Here is a 27,446-nt window from a genome sequence, read left to right on the forward strand (position 1 = left end):
TTTGACGCTGAACTTATAATTTTATTTACTGAAGAACCTACTTCCCAATCACCATGAAGTGTTATTGAAAAGTTAGCAATACCAAGGGAGACAAATCACCCAGAAGGTGTGTTGAGGTCTCTCGCTCCCTAGAGAGAGATGCACAGAGATGGATTGGTCAACATGTACAGATATAAAAACAAGTCTGTAATAAATACATTCGAAGTACACGAAGGGCACTGCAGTCATCAGACCGGGTTCCCTGAGCGCCAGGTCCATCGTGCAGGGGGTACCAGACTAGCGGGGCTCGGAGTGGCCAGCTTTTCCATACAGACCAAGCACTTCTCCGTTCAGAAACCGTTCAGGTACCGATTCCCTCAAGGGGGTGAAGGGGGTGTGTTGGATGGGTGGAGCCCTGCTTTGGAATGCCTGGCTGGGCGAAGGGTGAGGAGGTGCGAGAGGACAGAGGGGGGCCCACACCGACCGTAGCAGCACGACGCTGAGTGAACTTGTGGAAGAGCACCCCAGTGGGCAGGGCGTGAGGAAGGAGTGTCTTATGTAGCAAGGCTGAGATATAGAGTGTGTGGAAACACTGGGTGATGTACCCAGGACACGGGGAGGAGGGGGGAACACTGGGTGATGTACCCAGGACACGGGGAGAGAGGGGAAACACAGAGCGATTGACTCAGGCAGGACACGGAGAGAGGAGACATTGGGTAACGTGCCTGGGATGAGGAACAGTGAAAGAGGAACCCCTTGGATTAATTTCCCAGGACAAGATAAAGAAGGGGGGTGGGGGTGGGGGTGGGGTAGGGGTGGGAATCCATGGATTATTTGCTCCTCTACCCCCTTGCAACCCTACCAAGTAAACTGCGCAGCCTCCTGATGGGTTACCTCACTGTGAGCGAGAGCACCCGGTTACCGCCCCCCCAGGCACGGAGTTTACCTCCCTGCCCACCGAGATCCTGCCGACGGACTCCAGGAGGGACAGTGGTTCCCCCCCATGCCGGGCAGCATGCCGGATCCCAAGATCCTACCACAACCGCCGCCGTCTCCGGAGCCCCTGGGTGGGGAAGGTGGAGTATTCCGGTCTGGGTCGCGACTACCTCGGAGTTGGGGGCGAAGGGCCGGGGGTTGGGGGTCGGGGGTTGGCCCCAGGCCAGCCGGCTACAAGCTGACGCTGCGGTGGTGCCTGTAGAGGAAGGTGGACCGGGTGGAGCGTCCGGTCTCCGGCTCCGTCTCATCGCTGTCCAGGCTGGTGGCGTCCGACAGCTCTTCCAGGTGCTCCACCGAGTCGAACTTCTGCAGGTCAGAGGCAATGGTCTGGAAGCTGAGCACGGACAGGGTGTCGGAGGCGGGGCCCTCGGCCCCCAGAGGGGTGAGGGCCGAGGCCTTCTCTTCCTCCTCTCCCCCCTCCTCTTCGGGGTAGGTGGGGCTGGACTCAGCACCCACGGGCGAGGCCCGCCGGGGGCACAGTCGCTGCAGGCGCCTGGCATGGATCTGCTCGCTGATCTGCTCCAGGTTCCTCAGGGCCACTGAGTACCGGGTCTTGGCCTGGGACACCCGCTGCTCCAGGGACGTCACCCGGGATTTGTGTTCCTGTCCGAGGGAGAGGGAGACGGAGGGTCAGTGAGGGTGAGGGGGTGGGACACTCGCTGCTCCAGGGATGTCAACCTGGACTTGTGTTCCTGTCCGAGGGAGAGGGAGGGGAGGGTCAGTGAGGGGGTGAGAGGGTCAGTGAGAGACAGCGTGGGGGAAGGAAGGGGAGGTTCAGTGAGGGGAAGGGGAGGTTCAGTGAGGGAAGGGGAGGTGAGGGGGTAGGGACTAGGTGGTAGTACCTGTGTTCCTGTCACAGAGATGGAGGGAGGGGAGGGGTGAGGGGGAGGGAGGAAGGAAGGGAGTGTCAGAGTGAGGGGAGAAGAGAGTGGGGAAGGAGTGAGAAAGGAGGGAGGGATCGAGGGAGGAAAGGAATCAGGGGCGAGGCTGGGGTGGAAAGTGTGTGAGGGTGCAGGCTAATGTAGAACAGACGGGGGGTGGGGGTGGTGCACACCCTACCTCCAGAATCTGGTTGAACTGGGCCTTGAGCTCGAAGTAGGGCTTGGACTTGAGGATGAGCCTCTTGAGGGACTTCTGCAGCTGCTGGACACGGCCCTCGGCCTGCTGACACAACTGTGTCACCCGCTGGTGCTCCCGCTCACTCCTGAGGCGCTCCTCCTCCGCCTCGTTCACCTGGTGGGGAGCAACGGGTGAATAGCGATCACAGTCAAACAGCAGCTCAGCAGGACGCCTCATTGAGGTGCTCGTCTCTCGGCACAGGCCTGTCCTGATCCCCGCTCACTGGACACCACCAACATACTACTCTGGGTGCGGCAACTACACAGGCACCAGCACCCATCCGGAGGCACCGCCCGAGGCACCCAGCACCAAAACTTCTTCAGAAAGCTCAGGATATTCGGCACGTCTCCAAAGACCCCCACCAATTTTTATAGATGCATCGCAGCTTGGTACGGCAACTGCTCTGTCCAACGCCACAAGAAATTGCAGAGAGTCGTGAACCCAGCTCAGTCCATCACACAAATCAGCCTCCCCTCCACTGACTCTGTCTACACTTCCCACTGCCTCGGGAAAGCAGTTAACGTAAACCTCCCAGAGACGTTCTCTCTTCTCCCCCCTCCCATCGGGCAGAAGATACAAAAGCTTGAGAACACGTACCACCAGACTCAGGGACAGCTTCTATCCCAGTGTTATCAGACTCGAACGGACCTCTAGTAAGATGAACCCTTGATCTCCCAATCTACCTCGTCGTGGCCCTTTCACTGTACTTGTCTGCCTGCACTGCACTTCCTCTGTAACTGTAACACTAAATTCTGCATTGTGTTTTGTTTTGCACTGCTTCAATGTACTTATATATGGAACGATCTGTCTGGATGGCACGCTAAAGCTTTTCACTGCATCAATAATAAAACCAATTACCATCTCTGCATCATAAGGTCCGAAGCAGGGAAGTCGGCTGACTTCATGCAGGGACCCTCTGCCGAGAGCGGGGTTCCATTGAGCGAGGCACTCAGAGCCCGCCCTGGCACACGGCGTCCTGTGCCCGGCAGTCTCTTGGGGGTCACAGCTCCAGTTGCCTGTCCTGCATCAGCTGACGACAGCAGCAGGAGACAGACAGCGAGGGATGGGGTGGGGGGGGGGGGGGGCGCGGGCTATAAGTGAGACACAGTCCAAGCAAGCTCACCAAGGGATTCAGTGGTGGTGAGGGTGAAAGTTTCCACTGGACGACGTCACCTCCAGCAGCCCTCCCCTCCGCAGGCTTTTCACCGCCAGGGTTTTGCGCTGAAGTCTCTGCAGGGTAATAGGGCCCTCTGCCTCAGGGCAGGTCAGTTACTCACAAGCCCCGGATGACCCCCAGATGTAAACAACAACCAGATAACAATGCACTGGGAGATCCGCCCCGCCCCCAAACTTCACACAGGCACCAGAGTGGGGGGGGGGGGGCCAACGAACAGTCCACTGGAGGCTCGTCGGGAATCTGAGCTGGAGGTGTTCAGTCATAGTCCCGCGGACGGTAGCTCTGCGTTGCTGGCTCCTCAGCCAAACACACACACACACACGTGATGTCCGAACCTGTGGATCCCCTCGTACCGAGCAGGATTACTATCAAGTGAGCCGATGAATGCGAGATGGAGACACAGGGCACTGCAGATCTGGGGAAACACACAACCTGCTAGAGGAACTCACTGGGTCGAACAGCGTCTGTTGGTGGGGGAGGAATAGTCGATGTTCTGGGTCAAAACCCTGCCTCAGGACCAGTCTCCACTCGGGAAAGGACTATCTGCCATCTCCTCCTGGTTCCACCCCCTACACACAGACAGACAGACACACACACAGTACACCCTCAGGGTCCCCCCACCCTATCTGGTTCCGGTTCCACCTGCCATACATCTATCCCCTAATGGTTCACCTTCTCCCCTCCTTCACCAATCGGAGTCCAGCACTGGGAGCCCTGTGCGTTCCTACTCGTCTCCCTCCAGCAGCCCTCTCCAACCCTCCCCCTCCCCTCCAGCAGCCGTCTCCAACCCTCACCCTTCCCCTCCCCACCTCGCTCCATCTGCCTCTGTTTCTCCCTCCTTCTGTCTGCCTCCCTCACCCTCCTCCCACCGTCTCCCTGCTCTGCCCCTTCCCCCACCCCCCCCCCCAGCACCACCCGCCTGTCATCCCTCACCCCTCCTCAGTCCACCTCAGGCTTCTGCCTCCCCCCTCTCCCTTCCTATCCTCATACCTGTTCAAATGTCTTTTAAATGTTGTAACTGTGCCCACCCCTACCACTTCCTCTGGCAGCCCGTTCCACATACCCACCACCCTCTGTGTGAAAACGTTGCCTCTCAGATCCCCTTTGAAACTTCTCCCTGCCCCCCACCTCAAACCTCTCCCCCCTCACCTCAAATCTCTACCGTCTAGTTTTAGACTCCCCCGCACCCTGGGGAAGAAAGACCGTGACCACCCACCTCATGTGTGCCCCTCATGACTTCATAAACCTCCTAGGTCACCCCCTCGGCCTCCTTTGCTCCGGGGAAAACAGTCCCAGCATGTCCAGCCTCTCCTTATAACTCGAGACCCTCCAGTTGCCTGCATCAGGAACCGACCCTGAAACGTTGACGATTCCTTCCCCTCCGCCTCCCCCCACAGATGCTGCCCGACCCCCTAAGTTCCTCCGACAGGTTGTGTGTTGCTCCAGATCCCAGCACCTGCAGTCTCCATCTGCCACCTATCGCCTCGCTGGGTGAGGGATTGCAGGGACCGGAAGCAGCCAAGCACCAGGGCGAGGGAGGGTCCGGGCAGGACTGAGAGGGCTTCTCTGGGTGACGTCAGGCAGGTAGCCGGGATTACCTTCGAGGTGGCGTGATTCAGCATCTCCTGCCAGGTGGGGTCCAGCCGGTTCCGGTCAGCCATCAGCCCCTGCTCCGCCACGTACACCATCTCCCGCGCGGCATTGTGCATGCTGACCGCTCTCTCGTAACGCAGGGCGGCCTTCTGCGTCTCCTGCTGGGCCTTCAACACAAGGAAAGCAGCGCGGCTTTAGGGCAGCGAGGGCACGGGTCCGACTCCCGCAGTGCAGAACCGCGCCCAGGCCACAGTGCTCGCTCCGAAACGGCACCCTCGCGCACATCACCCTGTCTGCCTGCACTGCGTCCTCTCTGTGTGACTGCGACACCATATTCTGCATGGGAGCCAGTATATGTGCACTGGGTTGCAGTGGAGGGGAACCAGTGCACACGTGTGGATGTGAGTTCCAGTGTAGAGGTGTTGATGCAGAGCGTGTGTAAAAGAGGTAGTTGTGTATGTAGAGGGCATCATGGTTAGTCAAGGGAGTTGGTGCTCTGTGTGTATGTTGCAGGAGATGGGATCACTGCCGTCGAGAGCTCTCCCATATAGAGATTACAGTCATGGGGAGATATTGCTCTTCATGGAGTTTTCAGGGGGTGTTGACTGTACATTTTGTACTACCTCCCTGTGCTTGTGTAGCGAATGATTCCCTTAAGGTTAATTTGAGTCGGTAGGAAGGAAGGCAAATGCAATGTTAGTATTCACTTCAAGGAGTCTAGAATGTACAACACTACAGCACAGGCCCTTCAGCCCACAATGTTGTGCCAACATTTTATCCTGCTCTAAGATCTCATAGAATCATAGAACAGTACAGCACAATACAGGCCCTTCGGCACAATGTTGTGCTGACCTTTAAACCTCACCTAAGACTATCTAACCCCTTCTTCCCACATATCCCTCTATTTTAAATTCCTCCATATGCTTATCTAGTAATGTCTTGAATTTGACCAATGTACCTGCCTCCACCACCGCCCCAGGCAGCGCATTCCATGCCCCAACCACTCTCCGGGTAAAAAACCTCCCTCTGATATCTCCCTTGAACTTCCCACCCATTACTTTAAAGCCATGCCTTCTTGTATTGAGCATTGGTGCCCTGGGAAAGAGGCGCTGGCTGTCCACTCTATCTATTCCTCTTAATATTTTGTACACCTCTATTATGTCTCCCCTCATCCTCCTTCTCTCCACAATGTTGTGCCAACCGTAAACCTCGCCTAAGATCTATCTAACCCTTCCCTCCCACATAGCCCCCCATTTCTCTATCATTCATGTGCCTATCTAAGAGTCTCTAATTTATCTAATGTCCCTAATGTATCTGCCCCACAGCCTCTGCCGGCAGTGCGTTCCACGCACCCACCACTCTCTGTGTAAAAAAGTACCCCTGATATCCCCCCTTATACCTTCCTCCAATCACCTTAAAATTATGTCCCCTCGTGTGAGGCATTGTCACCCTGGGAAAAAGTCTGACTGTCCACTTGATCTATGCCTCTTATCATCTTGTACACCTAGTCCCCTCTCATCCTCCTCCTCTCCAAAGGGAAAAGCCCTAGCTCAATCAACCTATCCTCATAAGACATGCTCTCCAATCCAGGCAACATCCTGGTAAATCTCCTCTGTACCCTCTCTAAAGCTTCCACAGCCTTCCTATAATGAGGCGACCAGAACTGAACACATATAATAGAATATAAAAGCAAGGATGTCCTGTTGAGGCTTTAAGGTGTTGGTCAAACTGCATTTGGAATACTTTGAGCAATTTTGGGCCCTGTATCTCAGGGATGATGCGCTGGAGAGGGTCCAGAGGAGGTTCACAGGGAAATCTCACCTCCTTTGCCTGCCGCCGAGCTTCATAGTACGGCCGCGCCTTCTCGATACAGTTGCCCAGCTGAGAGCCCTGAGCATTCAACTTCCTGGCCGATTCCGAGAGGATTTTCCGGTAAGTGTTCCTAGCCTCCTGTAGAAGATGCTGGTCAGTACATGAAAAATGTTCGCGATGCTCTGATATAAAATATCTGGGTGCTGCTTGGGAAGTCCCACAGAGAGACAGCAAACAATGCAGGGCTCGTTCTACCAGGGTAAAGGCCTGGGATAGGCAGGGTTACACAGAGGGTAAAGCTCCCCCTACACTGCCCATTACACACTCCCAGGGCAGGGATGGGCATGGGTTACACAAGGGGTAAAGCTCCCCTACACTGCCCATTACATGCTCCCAGGGCAGGGATGGGCATAGGTTACACAGAGGGTAAAGCTCCCCTACACTGGCCCATTACGCACTCCCAGGGCAGGGACAGGCAGGGTTACACAAGGGGTAAAGCTCCCCCAGATTGGATGTAGGAAGCATGTTTCCATTGCGTGGGGAGTCCAGGACCAGAGTCCAAGGACAAGGGGTAAATTATTTTAAACTGAGATGAGGAGAAATTTCTTCTCCCAGGGAGTGGTGAACCTGTGGAAACCTCTACCATGGAAAGCCAAATCATTAACTGCAATTCAATAAGGAATTAGATACAGTTCTTAGTTCAAGGGATACGAGGAGAGAGCTCAGGTAGGATGGCAGAGCACGAAATGGCCTACTCTTGCCCCTATTCCCTTTCTACAAGCACTCGAGACACTGCTTGTACTGTGCGGCCTGATGGGCTAGTGATCTGGAGGAGGCATCGCAAATGATCCAGGTGCACTGGGAGACCTATCCCATCATGGACTATACAGCTGTTTTGTAGATTGGCTGCCCCATGAAGACTCTCTCCCCCATGGATCAGGTACTGCGCTCAGCTGAGGGCACTTGTATCAGGGCTGCAAGCTGGAACCAGCTGATTGACCAGGGTAGGCAGCACCCCTGCCTTCAGCACCGGGGAGGTGGGGCATACTTACGTCCAGCTGTAGTTCCAGTTTATTGATCTCCTCGCTGGCCTGGTTCAGCTGTTCCAGCTCCTCCTGCAGACAGGACGACAAATTGGATCAGTGCCCACAGCAGATCACCCAGGCAGCGCCCACTCCTCACGGGTGACACTTTTACGATGCAGACACACGCACACATGGATGGGCACGCGCGCAGACAGAAACACGGACAGGCGTGCGTGCAGACAGAAACACGGACACACACAGTAATGGCTTCCCACTACAGTCAACACCCCACCCCCCTGAAAACTCCATAGAGAGGAATATCTCCCCATGACTGTAACCTCTATATACACACTCAGATATGGGAGCACTCTCGATGGCAGTGATCCCATCTCCTGCAACATACACACAGAGCACCAACTCCCTTGACTAACCATGATGCCCTCTACATACACAACTACCTCTTGTACACACGCTCCGCATCAACACCTCTACACTGGAACTCACGTCCATATGTGTGCACTGGTTCCCCTCCACTGCAACCCAGTGCACGTATACTGGCTCCCACGTACAGGCGCACGCGCCACTGACTAACCACCCCCTGCTCCACCCAAGTACAGGCACACCCCCTATGGTGACCCAAACACGCACACTTGGATCTCGCATCCGAAGCTTCACAGGGGGGAATGCTGTGCTCTGATGTCACTGAGACAGAGCCAGTCAGGCAGAAGCCCACCAAGTGGGAAAGCGGAAACTTCTAAAGATAATGCAAGCTTTCACCTTTTCCTTCCAATTTTTTGCTCATCCAAAGCATAACCTTTCCATTTGTATTTCAGGATTTTTTTTTGGGGTGGGGAGGGGAGGGTATGACCTCATTGCCTGTGCAAACGGTGGAGGAGGGATGGGGGGGTGGTGATCAAGTGGAGTTTGTCACATGTACAGGTGAGGTACAGGTACAATGAAAAACTTGCTTGCAGCAGCATCACAGGCATGTGGGCTCAGACAACACACAGAATGTAAATTATACCAGACACTGAGGAAAAAACTGTGCAAAACAAGATAATAGTGCAAAAGAAAAATCAGAGGCAAGTCCATGGTAGTGCAAGAGGTGGTCAGTGCGTTCCGTTGCTGAGGTAGGGTTAGGGTTGTGCAGGTTAACCTGGTGGTTGAAGGGAAGTAGCTGTTCCTGAACCTGGCGGTGTGGGACTTCAGGCTTCCTTTGGAACGAAATCCTGCAACGAAGGCTGACGTTCCTCTCCTTTTTTACGACCTGGGATTCTGGCCGCCAACTCCGATTGGTCTTATTTCCCGGAATTAATGTCATTTTCCGCCCCCTGCCGCCAGCCACTCCCAATCCAACATTCCCTCCCACGTCCGAGAAAGGAAACTGGTCCTGGAAAATGAGCAGGGTACGGAGTTTTCTGCCGTGCCCTGGGGAATCTGTATCGCCAGTGCTGCTCACGGCAGGGTCCAGGAGTCACACGACACAGGAGGCAGCCATTCAGCCCATCAGAGATGTGCTGGCTCCTTTGCAGGGCGATGCAATTACCCCCCACTCCCTGCTGTTGGAACTCCATCCAGCACCGCACCACCTGCCTTTTATCCAATTCCTTCTGGAAATTTGTGCAAAATTCCAAACAGGTTTGACAGGCTGGATGCAGGCAAGATGTTCCTACATTGCACTCAATCCTGGAGCTTTTTAATCAGAGCGCAATACAGCAGGGAAACAGTCCCTTCAGCCCAGAGTCCGTTCTGACCATCAACCACCCGTTGACATTAATCCTACTCTTAACCTGTTTTAATCTCCTCACTTTCCCACCAACTCCCCCCAGGTTCTTCCATCCAATTACGCACCAGAGGCAATTTACAGCGGACAATTAACCTACCAACCCGCACGTCTTTGGGATATGGGAGGAATCCTATCCGGATGCATCACAGCTTGGCACTTGGCAACTGCTCTGCCCAAGACCAGAAGAGTTGTGAACACAGCCCAGTCCATCACACAAACCAGCATCCCCTCCGTTGACTCTGTCTACACTTCCCACTGCCTCGGGAAAGCAGCCGACATAATCGAGGACCACTCCCACCCCAGACCTTCTCCCCCCCTTCCCGTTGGGCAGAAGATGCAAAAGCTTGAGAGCACGTACTACCAGGCTCAAGGACAGCTTCAATTACAGTGCCAGCAACCCGGGTTCAATTCTGGCCGCTGTCTGTAAGGAGTTTGTATGTTCTCCCCGTGACTGCGTGGATTTCCTCCGGGTGCTCCAGTTTCCTCCCACATTCCAAAGACGCATAGGTTAGGAAGTTGTGGGCATGCTATGTTGGCGCTGGAAGCGTGGCGACACTTGCGGGCTGCCCCCAGGACACTCGATGCAAAAGATGCATTTCACTGTGTGTTTCGATGTACATGTGGCTAATAAAGATATCTTATCTTGAACGGACCTCTCGTATGCTAAAAGGTCTCCCAATCTACCTCATCGTGTCCCTTGCACTTTATTTGTCTGCCTGCACTGAACATTCTCTGTAACTGTAACATTATATTCTGCTTTTGGTTTTCTTTTTACTACCTCAATGTACTTATGTATGGAATGATCCGACTGGATGGCAGGCAAAAGCTTTTCACTGTATCCTGGTACACGTGACAATAATAAACCAAACTGGAGCACCCGGGGGGAAACCCACACAGTCACACGGAGAACACGCAAACTCCACACGTGACGGCGGAGGTCGGGATCGAACCCAGAACGCCGGGGGTGTGAGGCAGTGGAGCTGTGCCATGGTGCTGACATTCCAGGGCCCCAGGGAGGCAGCAGATGACTGACACCGCCCTTCCAACTAATGAGGTGCGATGTCACGTCAATGTTCTCCGCACGCTAAACCATACAAAGGGCACAGCAGCCCACACAGCTCACTGTTGCCCACCTCTTCCCCTCCCCTCCTATCCACATACCCCACTGATCTCACGCCCCCATCACCGCACTGGTCTCCTGAACCCTCAGACCCCCCAGCACTCTCGCTTCCAATGGCTCACAGGACACCTCACCCATGTGATCCACCCTGCAGGCTGCAGCGGGTCACAGACTGTCTCCTTCATTATTTAAACCTTTACGCGGGGCTCTGCCAGCCACAGACCAATTAGTGCAATGACTTATTTATACCATTGTTCGCAGCGTGTGCCACACAGCAGCCAGGACTCCCACTCTCAGTCAGGTAACCCACCATCCACTTCCATGTGCAAAGGTTTAACCCTTTCACCGACCACTCCCCAGTTACAGTCTGACCCCGGGTCCCCTGTAGCCAGAGGAGGGGACCAACTCTTTTACCCACCGCTCCCCACTCACAGTCAGACACCAGGTAGCCTGTTTCCAAGGGAGGGATTAACCCTCTCAACCCTGTAGGTATTTCCAGCATTTCCTCCCCCGACCCCTACAGCCCAGCAGGCACATGTGCTGCTGTTTGCTCACTAACTGGGCCCTTGCTCCATCCTCAGCTGTGGTCAGCGAGTGCTCCCAGCCTCCCCTCTGCCTGCTGCCCGACTCCACTCTGTGTGGGATCTCTGGGGCAGGACCATTTGATGATCTTCACTGCAAGTGATATAAAGGCTGAGCGAGGAACCCAGGCAGCACAGTGACTCGCAGTACACAGCCACACAGTGCAGTCATCTGTGCACAGCACGATCCCGTTAACCAAGCCTGTCTGCCCTTTACAGGGTAGGATCTCAGTCCTTGCAACTCCCTACAGTACCACCAACCCACCGCCAGTTGCAGAATGATGCAATCACGAGGAAGCCACGCCAGCGGCTCTGCTTCATTGGGAGTTTGAGATATCACCAAAGACTCTTACAAATTTCTACAGATGTACGGTGGAGAGCATTCTGACTGGTTGCACCACCGCCTGGTATGCAGGCTCCAATGTTCAGGATCACAAGAGGCTGCAGAGGATTGTAGACTCAGCCAGTTCCATCACGGGCGCAACCCTCTCCACCATCTAGGACATCTTCAAGAGGCAGTGCCTCAAGAAGGTGGCATCCATCACTAATGACGCTCACCATCCAGGACATGCCCTCTTCTCATTACTACCATCGGGGAGGAGGTACAGGAGCCAGAAGACCCACACTCAACGATTCAGGAACAGCTTCTTCCCATCCGCCATCAGATTTCTGAACGGTCCATGAATACCACCTCATTATTCCCTCTTTTTGCACTATTTATTTATTTCAGAATCAGATTATCACTGATTTACATGACGTGGATTTTGTTGGTCTGCAGCAGCAGTACAACGTTACAAGGACCATGTTACAATATTTTCGTACTTCATAGTAATTTTATGTCTTTGCACTGTACTGCTGCCACAAAACAACAAATTTCACGTCGTTTAAGTCAGGATAATCAACCTGATTCTGAGAAGTCTCCCAAAGCCCGACTCAAACCCCACAGACCCGACCGTTCACAGCAAGAAACCTCAGGTGAGAGTCGATCTCCGATACCCACGGGATGGACTCAGCGGGTTGAGGCAAGGTCAGAAGACCAATACACTATCAAAGCACCCAGGCCAAAGCACCCAGGTCTCAGGGTCTGACCCCCAGGAACAGCCCTGAACCTGCCCACACCGGACAGGCAAGGTGTAGTGACCAGCTGGTCAAGGAAAGCACTAGACAGCCTGTTTTCTATTCACGTATACAAACATCCAACCACATTATGAATTCATGCCGAGGACAGTTTTCCGCCGAGGTCAGTGATCTGCAATTCTGCCTTCAGACCCTGATCTACAACTCTTGTTTTGCTGCACTAATAAACCTCCTTTCTAAAGAACCCAGCCTATTCAGGTTAGTTATAACCTCTCAAGTTTGGCTATTACTCTCATAAATCTCTTCCCTCTCCAGCGTTTCAGTATCCTTGTTGACTTTGTTCATATGGTGCAGTTTGTTCGGACTCCTGTTATTGTGCATCACTTCTACAATTGGATATACTATCCACCGGCTGATTCTGGGTTACAGCCCTGCGCTCACATACCTTGTAAATGTTGGACACTAATTAATTCCAAGTTATTGCTCTGTATTTCAGAATGGATAATGGCATCCTACAGATACTTTGCACTGTATGGACGGTATTATTATAGAACATAGAACAGTACAGTACAGGAACAGGCCCTTCAGCCCACAGTGTTGTGCTGAACTAATTAAGCTAATGACACCTAATCCCTTCTGCCTGCACGTGGTCCATATCCCTCCACTCCCTGCACATTTACGTGCCTCATAATTGTATAAACTTCCATCAGGTCTCCCCTCAACCTCCAATGCTCCAGGGAAAACAACCCAAGTTTGTCCAACCTCTCCTTGTAGCACATGCCCTCTAATCCAGGCAGCATCCTGGTAAACCTCTTCTGAGCCCTCTCCAAAGCCTCCACATCCTTCCTGTAACGGGGCGACCAGAATTTATTTTCTGCACAACACTTGTGCTCTGAGTAATATTATTCAGTATAATTTTGTACTCTGCTGTTATTGTTCTATATACTGTTAATAACATGAAGGATTTAAGATTATAGGCCGTGTTTGCTTGTTCAGTGTCACATTAACATCCTATAAAAGCAAAGTTAATCAATAAACATAAAAGATAAGACAGGAGGTCCTCCAAGTCACCATGTGTGGGCTGCAGGAACAGCAGTGGGTTGTGAGGAAGGAAACAAAACCAGGAGTGGACCAAATTGCACTTCTCGCCAGCATGTCCATGGAACGAGGTACCTCGATTCCATCTTCCGCCTCAGTAACTGGATCCCAAAATACCTTGTGATCTCAGCCCCTGATGGCATGACCATCCACAGCCCCACGGAGTGAAGAATTTTCACCCCATCTGTCTCTTGCCCTGCTTCAGTGAGACCACCTCCCCTTCTGGACTTCAGAGATCTCACTGCCATCACCTTGTACTGTAGATGCATAGAACATCACAGCACAGGCCCTTCGGCCCACAATGTTGTGCCAACATTTTATCCTGCTCCAAGATCTATACAACCCTTCCCTCCCACATAGCCCTCCATTTTTCTATCATTCACGTGGCTGTCTAAGAGTCTCTTAAATGTCCCTAATGTATCTGCCTCCATCACATCTGCCGGCAGTGCGTTCCACGCACCCACCACTCTGTGTAAAAAAAACTTACCTCTGACATCCTCCTTATACCTTCCTCCAATCACCTTAAAATTATGCCCCCTCGTGCTAGCCATACTTTCTACACTGACAAGGATTGAGCATGTGGGTGGTGGTGAGAAGGGAAGCAGGGGTGGGGGGGGGGGGGGGGTTGTGGAGGGGAAGCAGCCTTCCTACAGTCGAAGTGATTCACCACCAACTTAATTCTTCATGTGATAGAGTAGTTTAGAAACATCTCAGATTTTTACAAGGCTAACTGATAGCTGGGTCAGGATAAATAGACTGAGTCATCTGCTTGACTCAAATTGCGGTAAAACAGATTTCTTTTTACTGCAAAACATTCTCCAATTTGAACAGTCAACCGAATTACCCTTGAATTGAGTTAAACAGTGGAAAGAACAGTGGGAATTTGCTGCCGAACTAAAAATGAATCATTAGAATGTTTGAAGTGAATTTAAAGAGCTTTGCCCTGCAAGAAATCAATCTCTTATTTGAGCTAATCACAAAAGTGTGACATATGCTTTTATTTTCTGCTGACAGATTTTACATGCACCCTATATACACTTTGTTTTGTGCTCCACTATATGCCAGGTATTTAAATTATGCATAGATGGATAATGTATAATTCATACTCCTTGAAATCTGTTGCCCCCTTTAGGATAAGCACCACGTTTCAATTTGTCAACAACATCCAGTCATATAATGCGGAAAACCTACCCCAAAGTCCTTCACAGGAATGTCCCTGAACATCTGTCAATGAGCCGCACAAGGTGATCTTAGCAAGTGAATAAAAAGTTGTTCAAAGAGACACGTTGGTCACCTTTCTTGCTTCCATTCCCAGACTCCGCTGCTCCTCCAGATAGCTCACCCACATCTTTTCCTATCCCCAAACATGACCGCCCCATCGCATAAAACTTAAATGTACTCCTAACTCTGCTGCATATCTTCTGATACACTCAGTCCCATCACCCCCATTATACCTGTTGACTTGCTATGATCTATGAAAGTCCTCCTCCTGGTCTTCAGACCCCTACAGGACTTCCCAAGACATTATCCATTGAGTACAGGAGTTGGGGCGTCACATTACAGCTGTACGAGTCATTGGTGAGACTGCACTTGGATCATGACGTGCAGCTCTGGACGCCCAGCTATAGGAACATAGAACAGTACAGCACATTACAGGCCCTTTGGCCCACAATGTTGTGCCGAACTTTAAACCTCGCCCAAGACTATCTAACCCCTCCCTCCCACATATCCCTCTATTTTAAATTCCTCCATATGCTTATCTAGTAACCTCTTGAATTTGACTAATGTAACTGCCTCCACCACCGCCGCAGGCAGTGCATTCCATGCCCCAACCACTCTCTGGGTAAAAAAACCTTCCTCTGATATCTCCCTTGAACTTCCCACCCATTACTTTAAAGCCATGCCCTGTTGTATTGAGCATTGGTGCCCTGGGAAAGAGGTGCTGGCTGTCCACTCTATCTATTCCTGTCAATATTTTGTACTATTGAGTACTTCCTCTTTACTTATGAAGACTTACACTACAATTTCACCTTCCCCTTTGCTGAATCCCCCAAGTCGATTTCCTTTGTGAATACTGATGAAAAGTATTCTTTCAGGACGTTACCTACTGGCTCCATGCAGGTTGCCCGTTGTCCCTAATGGGTCCTACTTTGTCCCTCACCGCTTTTTATTGATGCACCATAGAAAGCATCCTATCCAGATGCATCACAGCTTGGTATGGCAACTGCTCTGCCCGAGACTGCAAGAGATTGAGGAGAGTTGTGGACACATCTCAGCACATTACGGAAACCAGCCTCCCCTCCACGGACTCTCGTCTACACTTCTTGCTGCCTCAGTAAGGCGGCCAACATAATCAAAGACTCCTCCCACCCCAAAGGATGTCACTAAGCTGGAAAGGGTGCAGGAAAGATTCACAAGGATGTTACAATCTGCCTGTATGGCACACAAGCAAAAGCTTTTCACTGTATCTCAGTACATGTGACAATAATAAACCAATTACCTGGACTGGACGGCTTGAGTTATAAGGAGAGACTGGATAGGTTGAGGCTTTTCACCCCTTTGAGCGCAGGAGGCTGAGGGGAGACCTTATACAGATATACAGAATCATGAGGGGCACAGATAAGATGAATTGTCACTCTTCAGAAGCAGGCCCTTCGGCCCAACTCGTCCATACTGACAAATTTGCCCAGCTGAGCTTGTCCCATTTGACCCATATCCCCCTAAACTTTTTCTATCCATGTGCCTGTCCAGGTATCATCATTCGAGAACCAGCTCACCCTGCTCACTACCTTTTTAAACTACTCTCCTCTGGTAGGCGATACAGGACAATACATGCACACATTACAAGACTGAAACAGATTTTTTCCCCCAAAGCTGTTAAATTGTTGAACATGGACTGACACCTCCTATACATACACATATTATGTCTTCCCCCCTTTACCGGCTGGACTCATCATGGTGTTATTTAATACATTGATATTGATATGCTGCTGATTATCATTATTATTCTCATGGTTCATTTGCACACTGCCTTTTTTTTATACTTTATATTTGTGTAAATATGTTTGTTTTATTTTATAGTTATAATTGCTCTTATCAATTTACTGGTTTGGTTTTTATTAGGCAAGGGAGTGCCATTGTAATCTCATTGTGTTGTTGTTGCAACAGTACAATGACAAATAAAGAATTTGACTGATTGATTTGATTGATTCTTCCCAGTGTAGGGGATTCTAAATATAGGCAGTATAGGTTTAAGGTGAGAGGGGGAAGATTTAAAAAAGGACCCGAGAGACAACTATTTCCACACAGAGGGTGTTGGGTGTGTGGAACAAGCTGCCAGAGGAAGTGGTAGAGGCAGATACAATGTTCAAAAGGCACCTGGACAAGCACATGGATAGAAAAGGTTTAGAGGGATATGGGTCAAATGGGACGAGCTCAGCTGGGCAACTTGGTCGGCATGGACGAGTTGGGCTGAAGGGCCTGCTTATGTGCTGTATGACTCTATAACCTTCCTACTATGTAGGAGGCACACCAAGAGCATGATGGATGTGTGCGGCTCCACCCACACCCTCAGGAAGCACCACGCCACCCCTGCTGCTTGACCGCCACCTTGTCCACCACTCAAGTTATTCACTCTTTCCATCACCAGCACGTTAGGGATGCAGAGGTAGAACCTCAAAAATGCATGACTTGAGCCTAACAGCACCTCCCCAGCCCACAACCTCCAGCACCGAGAAGACGAGGACGGCAGGTGCACACACCTGCCACCATCTTTACTCGGAAGTACATCTCCGTTCCTTCATCGTCACTGAGTCTAAACCCTGGAACTCCCTCCCAACAGCACCTTCTCCAGCACTTCAAAGCAACAAGCAGTTAGCGTGACGCTATTACAGCGCCAGCGACCCGGGTTCAATTCCGGCTGCTGTAAGGAGTTTGTACGTTCTGCCCGTGACTGCGTGGGTTTCCTCCAGGTGCTCCAGTTTCCCCCCACATTTCAAAGACGTACGGGTTAGGAGCTGTGGACATGCTATGTTGGCGCCGGAAACGTGGCGACACTTGCGGGCTGCCCCCAGCACACTCTACGCAAAGATGCATTTCACTGTGTGTTTCGATGTACATGTGACTAACAAGGATAATAAAGAGGTCATAGTCCATACGATGAGATGGACTATGACCTCATGATCTACCTTGTTGTGACCTTGCACCTTATTGGACTGCACTTTCTCTGTAGCTGTGACACTTTACTCTGCACTGTTATTGTTTTTACCTGTACTACCTCAATGCACTCTGTACTAACTTAATGTAACTGCACTGTGTAATGAATTGACCTGTATGATCGGTTTGCAAGACAAGTTTTTCACTGTACCTCAGTACAAGTGATAATAATAAACCAATACCTTACCTTATTTTTGTTAGCTTCCCTTGTATAAAGAAGAAAAAAAACCTTTAGGAAGTCCCAAGCATTTAGAATGAAGTACTTTCCAAATTGTGGTCAACACTGTAATTCAGGAAATGCTGCAGCCAATTTGTGCATGAAAAGATCCCACATGTAGCAACTATATGGACAGCTCCTCTTGGCTGAGAGGATAAACACTGACGAGAACTGCCCAGTGTTTCTCCAAACAGTGGAATAGGACCTTCTACCACTCCCTCAAAGAGGGCCGACTGGACCTCTGGTCAAGAAGTGGGAGCGACAATTGTCTGGTGGTCCCTCATGCCTGCTCTGCCATTCAACATGGATGATCCTCCACTACACTGCCGCCTGATCCCCAAGTTCCCAAGACACCGAGCAGCCTCTAAAAAGGTAGAAAATTCAGGGGATTCACCACCTACGGAGCGAAGAGGTGTCTGCCCATCCCGGCCCCGGCCAGGATTACACACCGGAGTCTCTAATGTGGGGTTTACATCATCAGCTGCCTGGGTCAGAGGCGAGGTTCCCACCAGATTAGTGCAACAAGCCATCCGCATTGTGTAACGCAAGTTGAATATCTGGTTAGCCAACTCTCTACTTATTGGTGGAAAGGCTTCGGCTAAAGCATTGAACGTCAAGGGGGTAGTGCTGACACTTCCTCTTGTCATGGTCTGTGGTACGATGTGGAAACTTCACCTGGGCTTGAGTGCTGTTACTTCCCATTACAGTGGACAAATTTGACGAGAAATACATCATGCTAATTATATTTTCTGATCCCTCTGTGGTACATGGCAAGGTTATATTTATTGGCCAACTTCTACCTGACAAATGTAGAAGTGAGGTGTTCCGGGCCACACTTGAGGGGACCTCCGGAAACAACGACACAACACGCGTGAGGCTCAGGAGTAAACACAACTCCCCTGGGGCAGCGGATGTCCTTGCATGGAGGACAAGATGAAAGCGATTACTTCAGCCCCAGGACATCGCTGCAGCGGTTTCCTCAGCACCATCAACAGCTGCTCCAACAACAATCTTTCCTGTCACAAGTTCAGGACGATTGCTAATGACTGCACAGTATTCTTAGCTCCTGGGATAATGGAACTCCCTCCCCAACCTTCCCCGGAGGCCCCTGCAGTGTTCAAGGTAGAAGACCGCCACCTTCAACAGGCCAATTAAAGGTAGGTATGCCCAGATCCCAAGAAACACAGAAGACCTTCGGGCTTGAACTGACACGTGGCAAGCAAGATGCCCATCACACAAATGCTGGTCCGTGACCGCCCCAGTAAGAGGAAGTGTAACCACCCCTTGGCTTCCAACGCATCAGCTGAAGCCCCCGCCATCAACAAGTTGGGAGTTAACTGACACAATACAATGATGAGAGAGCAGATCAAAGGCTACGCCATAGAGTACGGAAACAGGCCCTTCAGCCCAACTCGTCCATGCTGATCAAGATTCCTATCTAAGCTAGTCCCATTTGCTCATGTTTGTCCCATATCCCACTAAAGTGTTCCTATCCACGTAACCTGTCCAAGTTCCTTTTAAATGTTGTTAATATACCTGCCTCAACTGCTTCCTTTGGCAGCTTGTTCCATATACTGACCACCCTCTGGGTGAAAAACTTGCCCCTCATGTTCCTATTAAATCTCACCCCTCTCACCTTAAACCTATGCCCTCTAGTTCTTGATTCCCCAACCCTGGGAAAAAGACTGAGTGCATTCACACTATCTATGCCCCTTATGATTCTATACACCTCTAAGATCACCCCTCATTTTCCTACACTCCAATGAATAAAATCCCAACCTCTCTCCATAATTCAGTTCCCCCCACCCCCCCCCCCCCCCCCCCCCCCCGAGTCCCAGCAACATCCTCGTAAATCTCCTCTGCACTCCTTCCAGCTTAATGGCATCTTTCCAATAGCAGGGTGACCAAAACCGAACACAATATTCCAAATGCAGCTTCACCAATGCCTTGTACAACTGTAACATAACATCCCAACTTCTATACTCAATGCCCTGACTGATGAAGGCCAGCGTGCCAAAAGCCTTCACCAGCTTGTCTATCTGCAACACCACTTTCAGCGAACCATGTACTTGTACTCCTTGGTCCCTCTGTTCTACAACACTCCCCAGGGCCCTACCATTCACTGTGTGTTCTCTAACAAGTCCTAACTCTCTTCCCAACTCCCCAGAGCTTTTCCACCACTTGCAGGGCACAGGTTGGGGGTGTGACAGAGCAAGTTCCACCTGGCAGGATGAGTGCAGATCCATCGACACTGAGAAGCTTGATAACAACCCAAGAAAATGGAGCCCATTTGATTTGCACCCCCATGGCCGGTCTCTCATCATTGTTGGGTCTGAACCGTGGAACTCCCTTCCCAACTGCACTGTGGGAGCATGTTCACCAGGAAGACTCCAGTGGTTCAAGGTCACAACTCACAGCCACATTCTCAAGGGCAATTAGAGATGGGCAATTAAATGCTGGCCTTGCCAGCAACACCAAGATCCCAAAGTTGAATAATTAAAAAAAATGTACCACCTTCAACATTCAAACAATCAGAGAATTGCATTGTTCAATGGCCCCTTTCGATCCCCTGACACCAAGCCGAAATGCTGAGATCCATTTTGAAGAAGGCAGTGCTGACAGCAAAGAAGTTTGCTGAAGCAAGAGCGTGCTTTTTTTCTGGCTAAACCATATAAATCTTAAACAGTACTAAGATGGATTGCCCTTCATTGAAAGTTGGCAGGTTTTTGAGAAATGCCACAATGTTAGAAAGTGAGATCTCTTTAGACTTTTATTTTATTCTTTGGATCACTATATTATCAAAAACGTCTTCCAAGTAGAGTCATATGGCATGGAAACAGGCCCTTTGGTCTAACTGGTCTATGCTGACCAAGCTGCCCCATTTGCCTGTGTTTGGCCCATAATACCTCTAAACCTGTCCTATCCACATACCGCTCCCACTGTCTTTTAAAAGTTGTTAATGTACCTGCCTAACCACTTCCTCTAGCAGCTCGTTCCATATACTGACCACCCACTGTGTAAAAAAAGTTGCCTCTCAAGTTCCTATTAAACCTCTGCCCTCTAGTTCTTGAGGGCATAGAAATCTTACTATATGCTGTGTGACACATTGATGTTTACAGCCTACAAGAACACCAATGGATGATTTGAAGTGCACTCCCTTTATATTGAAAAGGGCCTCAGTTTTGAGGAATGGGTAGAACCATGCCTGTGATTCCAGCACAGGTACACACCCTGGACACAGCACTGTGTTTCTACACTTGCCTTCAACGGGCACTCTCTTCTGCAAACAGCTTTGACCAGGGCAGCATCAGTAGAACCATTTGCCTCAGCAATTTATAAACTTCACAGAAAATATGAAAAAAAGCAATTCACTATAAGGACGTGGCCATTAACGTCATAGCTTCTGTTGGTACTGAGAATGTGACCCACGCACTCACTTCTTTTGCATGGTTGCACATTGTGAGTAGTCAACCTGCTAAAGCCATTGTTTCTTTAAATACTCTGTTGGAATCCATCTCTGTCCTAATGCAACAGGGGGTTGTTTACAATATGATTGTTATCGCACTGAGAAAATTGAAAAATATCAAGGAAGCTACTTAAAGCTACTTTGCAGCCCTTTTGATCTCTCTAAATTCAGGAATGATGCTTAACCAAGCCATAGTCAATGCAAACTTTGGTTTGCTTTGCCTTTGGACTCTCTGAACATTTACTTTTAAAGTCCATTCAGCTAATGCATAGCAAAGTTTTGGAGGGATATGGGCCAAACACAGGCAGATGGGACTAGCTTAGATGGGCAACTTGGTTGGCATGGACCAGTTGGGCCGAAGGGCCTGTTTCCGTGCTGTATGACCCAGTGACCTCATCCATACCTATCTATGCTAATCCCATTTAGAACCTAGAACAGCACAGGGACAGGCCCTTCTGCCCACAATGTTGATACTGAATTAATTAAGCTAACGATGCCTAATTAAACTAATCTCTCCTGCCTGCACATGGTTCACGTCCCTCCATTCTCTGCACATTCATGTGTCTATCCAAGAGCATCTTAAACGCCTCTATCGTATCTGCCTCCACCACCACCCCTGGCAGCACAATCCAGGCACCCACCACTCTGTGTAAAAACCTGCCCCCCCACATTTCCTTTGAACTTTTCCCCTCCCACCTTAAATGCATGCCTTTGGGGGGGGGGGGGGGGAGATACTGGCTGTCTACTCTACCCATGCCTCTCATAATTTCATAAACTTCTATCAGGTCTCCCCTCAGCCACTCCAGGGAAAACAACCCAGGTTTGTCCAACTCTTCTAGCACATGCCCATTTCCCACATTAGTCCCATATAGGCAGTCACAGTAGTGTAGCGATTAGCATAGTGTTATTACAGCGCCAGCAACCCGGGCTCAATTCCGGCCGCTGTATGTAAGGAGTTTGTATGCTCTCCTTGTGTCTGCGTGGGTTTCCTCCGGGTGCTCTGGTTTCCTCCCACAGTCCATGGATGTATGGGTTAGGAAGTTGTGGGCATGCTACGTTGGCGCTGGAAACGTGGCGACACTTGCGGGCTGCCCCCAGGACACCCTACGCAAAAAGATGCATTTCACTGTGTGTTTGACGTACATGTGACTAATAAAGATATCTTATCTCACACCTCCATCCAAAGTCCTGGCCCTGCCCTGACAATCAAGAGGTAGCAGCCGCTTGTTTGGGAGCTGCTGTTCGTAGAGCACAGGAACAGTACCTTTGGCCCACCATGACCATCAATCACCCACCTACACTAATCCCATTTCCCAGCACTTAGTATTGGAATTGGTTTATTATTGTCACTTGTACCGAGGTACAGTGAAAAACTTGTCTGGCATACCAATCGTACAGGTCAATTCATTACACAGCGCAGTTACATTGAGTTAGTACAGGGTGCTGAGGTAGTACAGGGTGCTGAGGTAGTACAGGGTGCACTGAGGTAGTGCAGCGTGCACTGAGGTAGTGCAGCGTGCACTGAGGTAGTGCAGCGTGCACTGAGGTAGTGCAGCGTGCACTGAGGTAGTGCAGCGTGCACTGAGGTAGTACAGCGTGCACTGAGGTAGTACAGCGTGCACTGAGGTAGTACAGGTAAAAACAATAATAGCACAGAGTAAAGTGTCACAGCTACAGGAAAAGTGCAGTGCAGGTAGACAATAAGGTGCAAGGTCACAACAAGGTAGATTGTGAGGTCAGGTAGCCTCTCATAGCCTCCTATGCCCTGGCGATCCAAGCACTGGTAAGATCTTCTTAATGCTATGAGAGTACTCACTTCCACCAGCCCCAGGTAGTGGTTTCCAAGTGCATTCTATTGGAAAAGGTTTGGCAAGCACAGTGCAGTTTGTAGAGGGCACACACCGTAGCCACTGTGCACCACAGAGGAAGAACCTGGACAGGTACTTGAATCGCCAAGATATAGAAGGCTATGGACCAAGTGCTGGTGAATGGGAGTTAGTATAGATGGCCAATTGATGGTCAGCAGGGACATGGTGGGCCGAAGGGCCTGGTTCTGTGCTCTATGACTCTATGAACACCTTCCAACTAAGTGGCCACCTGGCGGACAGGGGGGGACACAGACCCTTCATCTTCAGAGGTTCTCCAAGTCAGACAGATGTGACAGGACTGTTCTTCATTAGCACTGGGCCACAATTCTGCAGCTCCCTGCCTCCTGTCCATCCCTGTGGGAGCTCCTTCACCCAAGGTGGTGGCTCAGCTAGAAACCAGGGGTGGGCGAGGAATGTTGGGCCTTGCCAGTGACACCAATATCTAAAGACTGACAGATGGTTGGCTCTATACATCCAAGGGGGAATTGCTAAAATAAAAGTAGCACAGCTCATTCATTGCTCTTCATTCCGAAAAGGGCAACATCTAATTAACTGGGAACAAGAGACTCTGTAGATGAAGAGGAAAATTATCCGCACTTTTAGGCACGTGCTGGAAAATTAGTATCTTGAAGCTTTAGTTCTTGAAGTGGTTTATGTGTAGCACAATGGTGTAGCTGGTAAAGCTGCTGCCTCACAGCTCCAGAGACCCGGGTTCGATCCTGACCTCTGGTGCTGTCTGTGTGTGGAGTTTGCACATTCTCCCCGTGACCCTGTGGGTTCCCCCGGGCGCTCTGGTTTCCTCAAAGACATGGGGTTGGAAGGTTAATTGGCTACTGTATATGAGGGGTGGAATCTGGGAGGAGTTGTTGGGAATGTGGGGAGAATAAAATGGGAATAGAGTAACTAAATCTCAAACAGCGATGAGTCGGAGTACAGGAAGGAGATAGAGAGCTTAGTGGAATGGTTTCATGATAACAACCTTTCCCTCAATGTCAACAAAAGAGCTGGTCATTGACTTCAGGAAAGGGGACGGTGTACATGCAGCTGTCTACATCAATGGTGCTGAGGTCAAGAGGGTTGACAGCTTCAAGTTCCTGGGAGTGAACATCACCAACAGCCTGTCCTGGGCAAATCACGTAGATGCCACGGCCAAGAAAGCTCACCAGTGCCTCTACTTCCTCAGGAGGCTAAAGAAATTCGGTTTGTCCCCTTTGACTCTCACCAACTTTTACCGATGCACCATAGAAAGCATCCTATTTGGATGTATCACAGCTTGGTACGACAACTGCTCTGCCCAGGACTGCAAGAAACTGCAGAGAGTTGTGGACGCAGCCCAGCGCATCACAGACACTAGCCTCCCCTTCTTGGACTCTACCTCTCGCTGTCTTGGTGAAGCAGCCAGCACAATCAAAGACCCCATCCACCCGGGACATTCTCTCTTCTCTCCTCTTCTATCGGGTAGAAGTCCGAGGGCACGTACCACCAGACTTAAGGACAGCTTCTACCCCACTGTGATAAGACTATTGAACGGTTTCCTTATGTAATAAGATGGACTCTGACCTCACGATCTACCTTGTTGTGACCTTGCAACTTATTGCACTGCACTTTCTCTGTAGCTGTGACACTTTACTCTGTACTGTTACTGTTTTTACCTATACTACATCAATGCACTCTGTACTAACCCAAAGTAACTGCACTGTGTAATGAATTGACCTGTACGATCGGTATGCAAGACAAGTTTTTCCACTGTACCTCAGTACAAGTGACAATAATAAACCAATACCAATAAATGGTTGGCAATAGAAGGCCTGGTTTTGTATTCTATGAACATAACAGAACAGTACTGCACAGGAACAAGCCCACCACGTCTGGGCTGACCATGATGCCAGTCTAACTCATCCCATCTGCCTGCACATGGCCCACATCCCTCCACTCCCTGCCTCTTCATCGTCTAAATGCGTCTTAAACACATCATATCTGCTTCTACCACCTCCTCTGGTCGTGCCTTCCAGGCACCTCCCACTTTCTGTGTAAAAACAAAACTTGCCGCGTAGATCTCCTCTAAACTGTCCCCCTTTCACCTTAAAGCTAGGCCCCCTAACATTTGATATTTCTGCCCTGGAAGAAAGACCCTAACTACCTACCCTATCTATGCTTCATAATTTTACATACAGGCGTTACAGTGTTCAGGAGACGAAAATTTGCCCTTACAGAATTCACAAATCACTACCCGAAGGTTTGAAGCATGTAATAAAATTCGCCCTCACAGAATTCACGTGAGAAAAAGTAAATAAACAAACACAAAATTTATTGTTTCAAATTGCGTTTCTTGATGCGTGCGCAGATGACATGGCTTTGTGTAAATGCATGGGTCACCTGTGCTTCTATCAGGGCTCCTCTCAGCCTCTGACACTCCAGAGAAAACAATCCAAGTTTGTCCAACCTCTCTTTATAGCAAATACACTCCAATCCAGGCAGCATCCTGGTGAATCTCTTCTGCAGCCTCTCCAAAGCCTCCACATCCTTCCCATAGTGTGTGAACAGATATTTCCTATAGTGTGCCGAGCCCTGTAATTTTTCTCTTTCCAATTCCCTCTTGAAGATTGTTAAGTTTGCTTCCTGCATTCCAAATCATCATAAATTTACTCTGTAAAAGCAAATTCCTCTCCTCTCATCTCTCTTTTTCCAATCACTACCAACTCTGTCTCTCACGCAAGCAGGAGAATATCCACACTTAAGAGGCTACACTGTGCAAGTTAATTGTCTTCTAGAGACGCAAGAGACTGCAGATGCTGGAATCTGAAGCAAACAAAAAACCAAACTGCCAGAAGGGATCAGTGAGTCAGGCATCATCGGCGGTGGCAAAGGGATGGCTGATGTTTCGGGTCAAGACCCTGCCCCTGGGTACGTAGAACTTTGATTGACATGTAGTGCTACTGTGCTTAAAACCCAACTAAAAGTGTTCAGTGCCAAAGGCCTGCATTGTCTCATGAGGAAAGGTTGGACAAACCAGGCTTGTAGTCACTGGAGTTTAGAAGGGTGAGAGGGGACTTGAATGAAACATAATATCCTGAGACAGGGCAGAAGTAGAGAGAACATTTCATCATGGAAGAATTTAGCACTAAGACTTACTATTTAAAAATAAGGGATTGCCCATTTAAGACAAGGGATGAGACAAGTTTTGTTTTGAAAGGGTTGTGAGTCTTTGAACTCTCTTCCTAAAAGGGAGTGAAAGCAGTCTTAGAATATTTTCAAAAGCAGAGGTAGATGGATTCCCGATTATCAAGGGAGTGAAAAGTTAATGGGGGCAGGCGGGTATGTGGTCATCTTGCTCAATGGCAGAACAGGTTCCCGTTCCTATTTTTGTTTGTTTGTTACAGACGTTGACAAGTTAACCCTTCAAAGAACACACAATTAAGTTACCCTTCAAAGAACACACAATCAATTATTGGTGAACCTCAGTTACTGTCGGAGCAATCGAACTTTGTAACATTGTAGGTCTCAGCCACTTTGCAGAGCTGCACTCCTGGCTAGCATGAAAGAAAAATCCTGAAGATTTGCAAACTTGATACCAGCGGGGGATATTCCCACGAATGCAAACTTCACAAGGGGGGGGGGGGGGGGGGCTGGCAAACGTGCACAGCGAGAAGTCATTCCCTTGCTGGTAAATGTGCCCTTGACATACTGGAATCTTGTTCCAAGGACGGGAGTCAAGGATTTACAAGCAACCGGCCAACCTAAACTTGAGGGAGTGTGTGGGGAGACCTGTCCCAGATGGGAAGGGGGATTTGATAGCTCAAAAGGGGGGGGGGGGGGGTCAAGCCCGAGCCCCACACGGCCTGGGGACCAGGGGGGCAACTGCACTCTGTCCCATAGACGGATGGGAAGCCCATGCAAAGGGCGCTGGCTGCCACCCCGTCCGGTTCTAGCCCGGCTTGCAGAAGGCGGGGGTTCCCTTCACCTGGATGCGGGGGTCCAGTTCCTCCTCGTCCTCCCGCCGCCGCTGCTGCCGCCGCTGCCCCCCGTCCCGGGCCTCCGGCTGCCCGCCTGCGCCGCCCTCCCGTTGCGAGGCCGCACCCGGCCCCGGTTCCCCGCTGCCGGCGGGACTCTCCCTCTGGGTCCCTGGCTCCGTCATTCCGCCATCAACAGCGCCGAGGCCGAGGCTTCGATGCCCTCGGGTTAACACCAGAGTCGGGAGGGGGAGGCCCCCGCCGCCGCCGCCGCCGCCGCGGTCAAAACGACCTGCCGCTCGCCGTTGCACGTCACCGTACGGCGTCGCCCGGCCCACAGGGTGCCGCCATTTTGTTGTACGGCTGC

The 27,446-nt window shown here is 50.5% G+C and overlaps 1 protein-coding gene across 1 annotated transcript; it reads right to left on the minus strand.

Moving 5' to 3' along the window:
• Positions 1–27,425, minus strand: sh3bp5lb (SH3-binding domain protein 5-like, b). Its single transcript, XM_052043956.1, has 6 exons — positions 27,091–27,425; positions 7,729–7,791; positions 6,686–6,814; positions 4,870–5,031; positions 2,035–2,208; positions 1–1,578 (listed from the first exon to the last, which is right to left on the minus strand). Exons 1-6 carry the CDS (start codon positions 27,262–27,264, stop codon positions 1,147–1,149), a joined length of 1,134 nt encoding a protein of 377 aa, XP_051899916.1. The 5' UTR covers positions 27,265–27,425; the 3' UTR covers positions 1–1,146.
• Between the last annotated feature and the right edge of the window lie 21 nt (positions 27,426–27,446).

Source organism: Pristis pectinata, chromosome 34, assembly GCF_009764475.1.
Source record: "Pristis pectinata isolate sPriPec2 chromosome 34, sPriPec2.1.pri, whole genome shotgun sequence".
Lineage (NCBI taxonomy): Eukaryota > Metazoa > Chordata > Chondrichthyes > Rhinopristiformes > Pristidae > Pristis > Pristis pectinata.

What these genes read in the sequence shown, in the direction of transcription:
- sh3bp5lb (XM_052043956.1), bottom strand. Translation starts at nt 27,264, where the DNA reads ATGACGGAGCCAGGGACCCAGAGGGAGAGTCCCGCCGGCAGCGGGGAA. An exon ending in AACTGGACCCCCGCATCCAG is followed by an intron (nt 7,792 to 27,090) that starts GTGAAGGGAACC and finishes TCCTGTCTGCAG; the next exon opens with GAGGAGCTGGAACAGCTGAA. An exon ending in CTCGGCGGCAGGCAAAGGAG is followed by an intron (nt 5,032 to 6,685) that starts GTGAGATTTCCC and finishes CTTGTGTTGAAG; the next exon opens with GCCCAGCAGGAGACGCAGAA.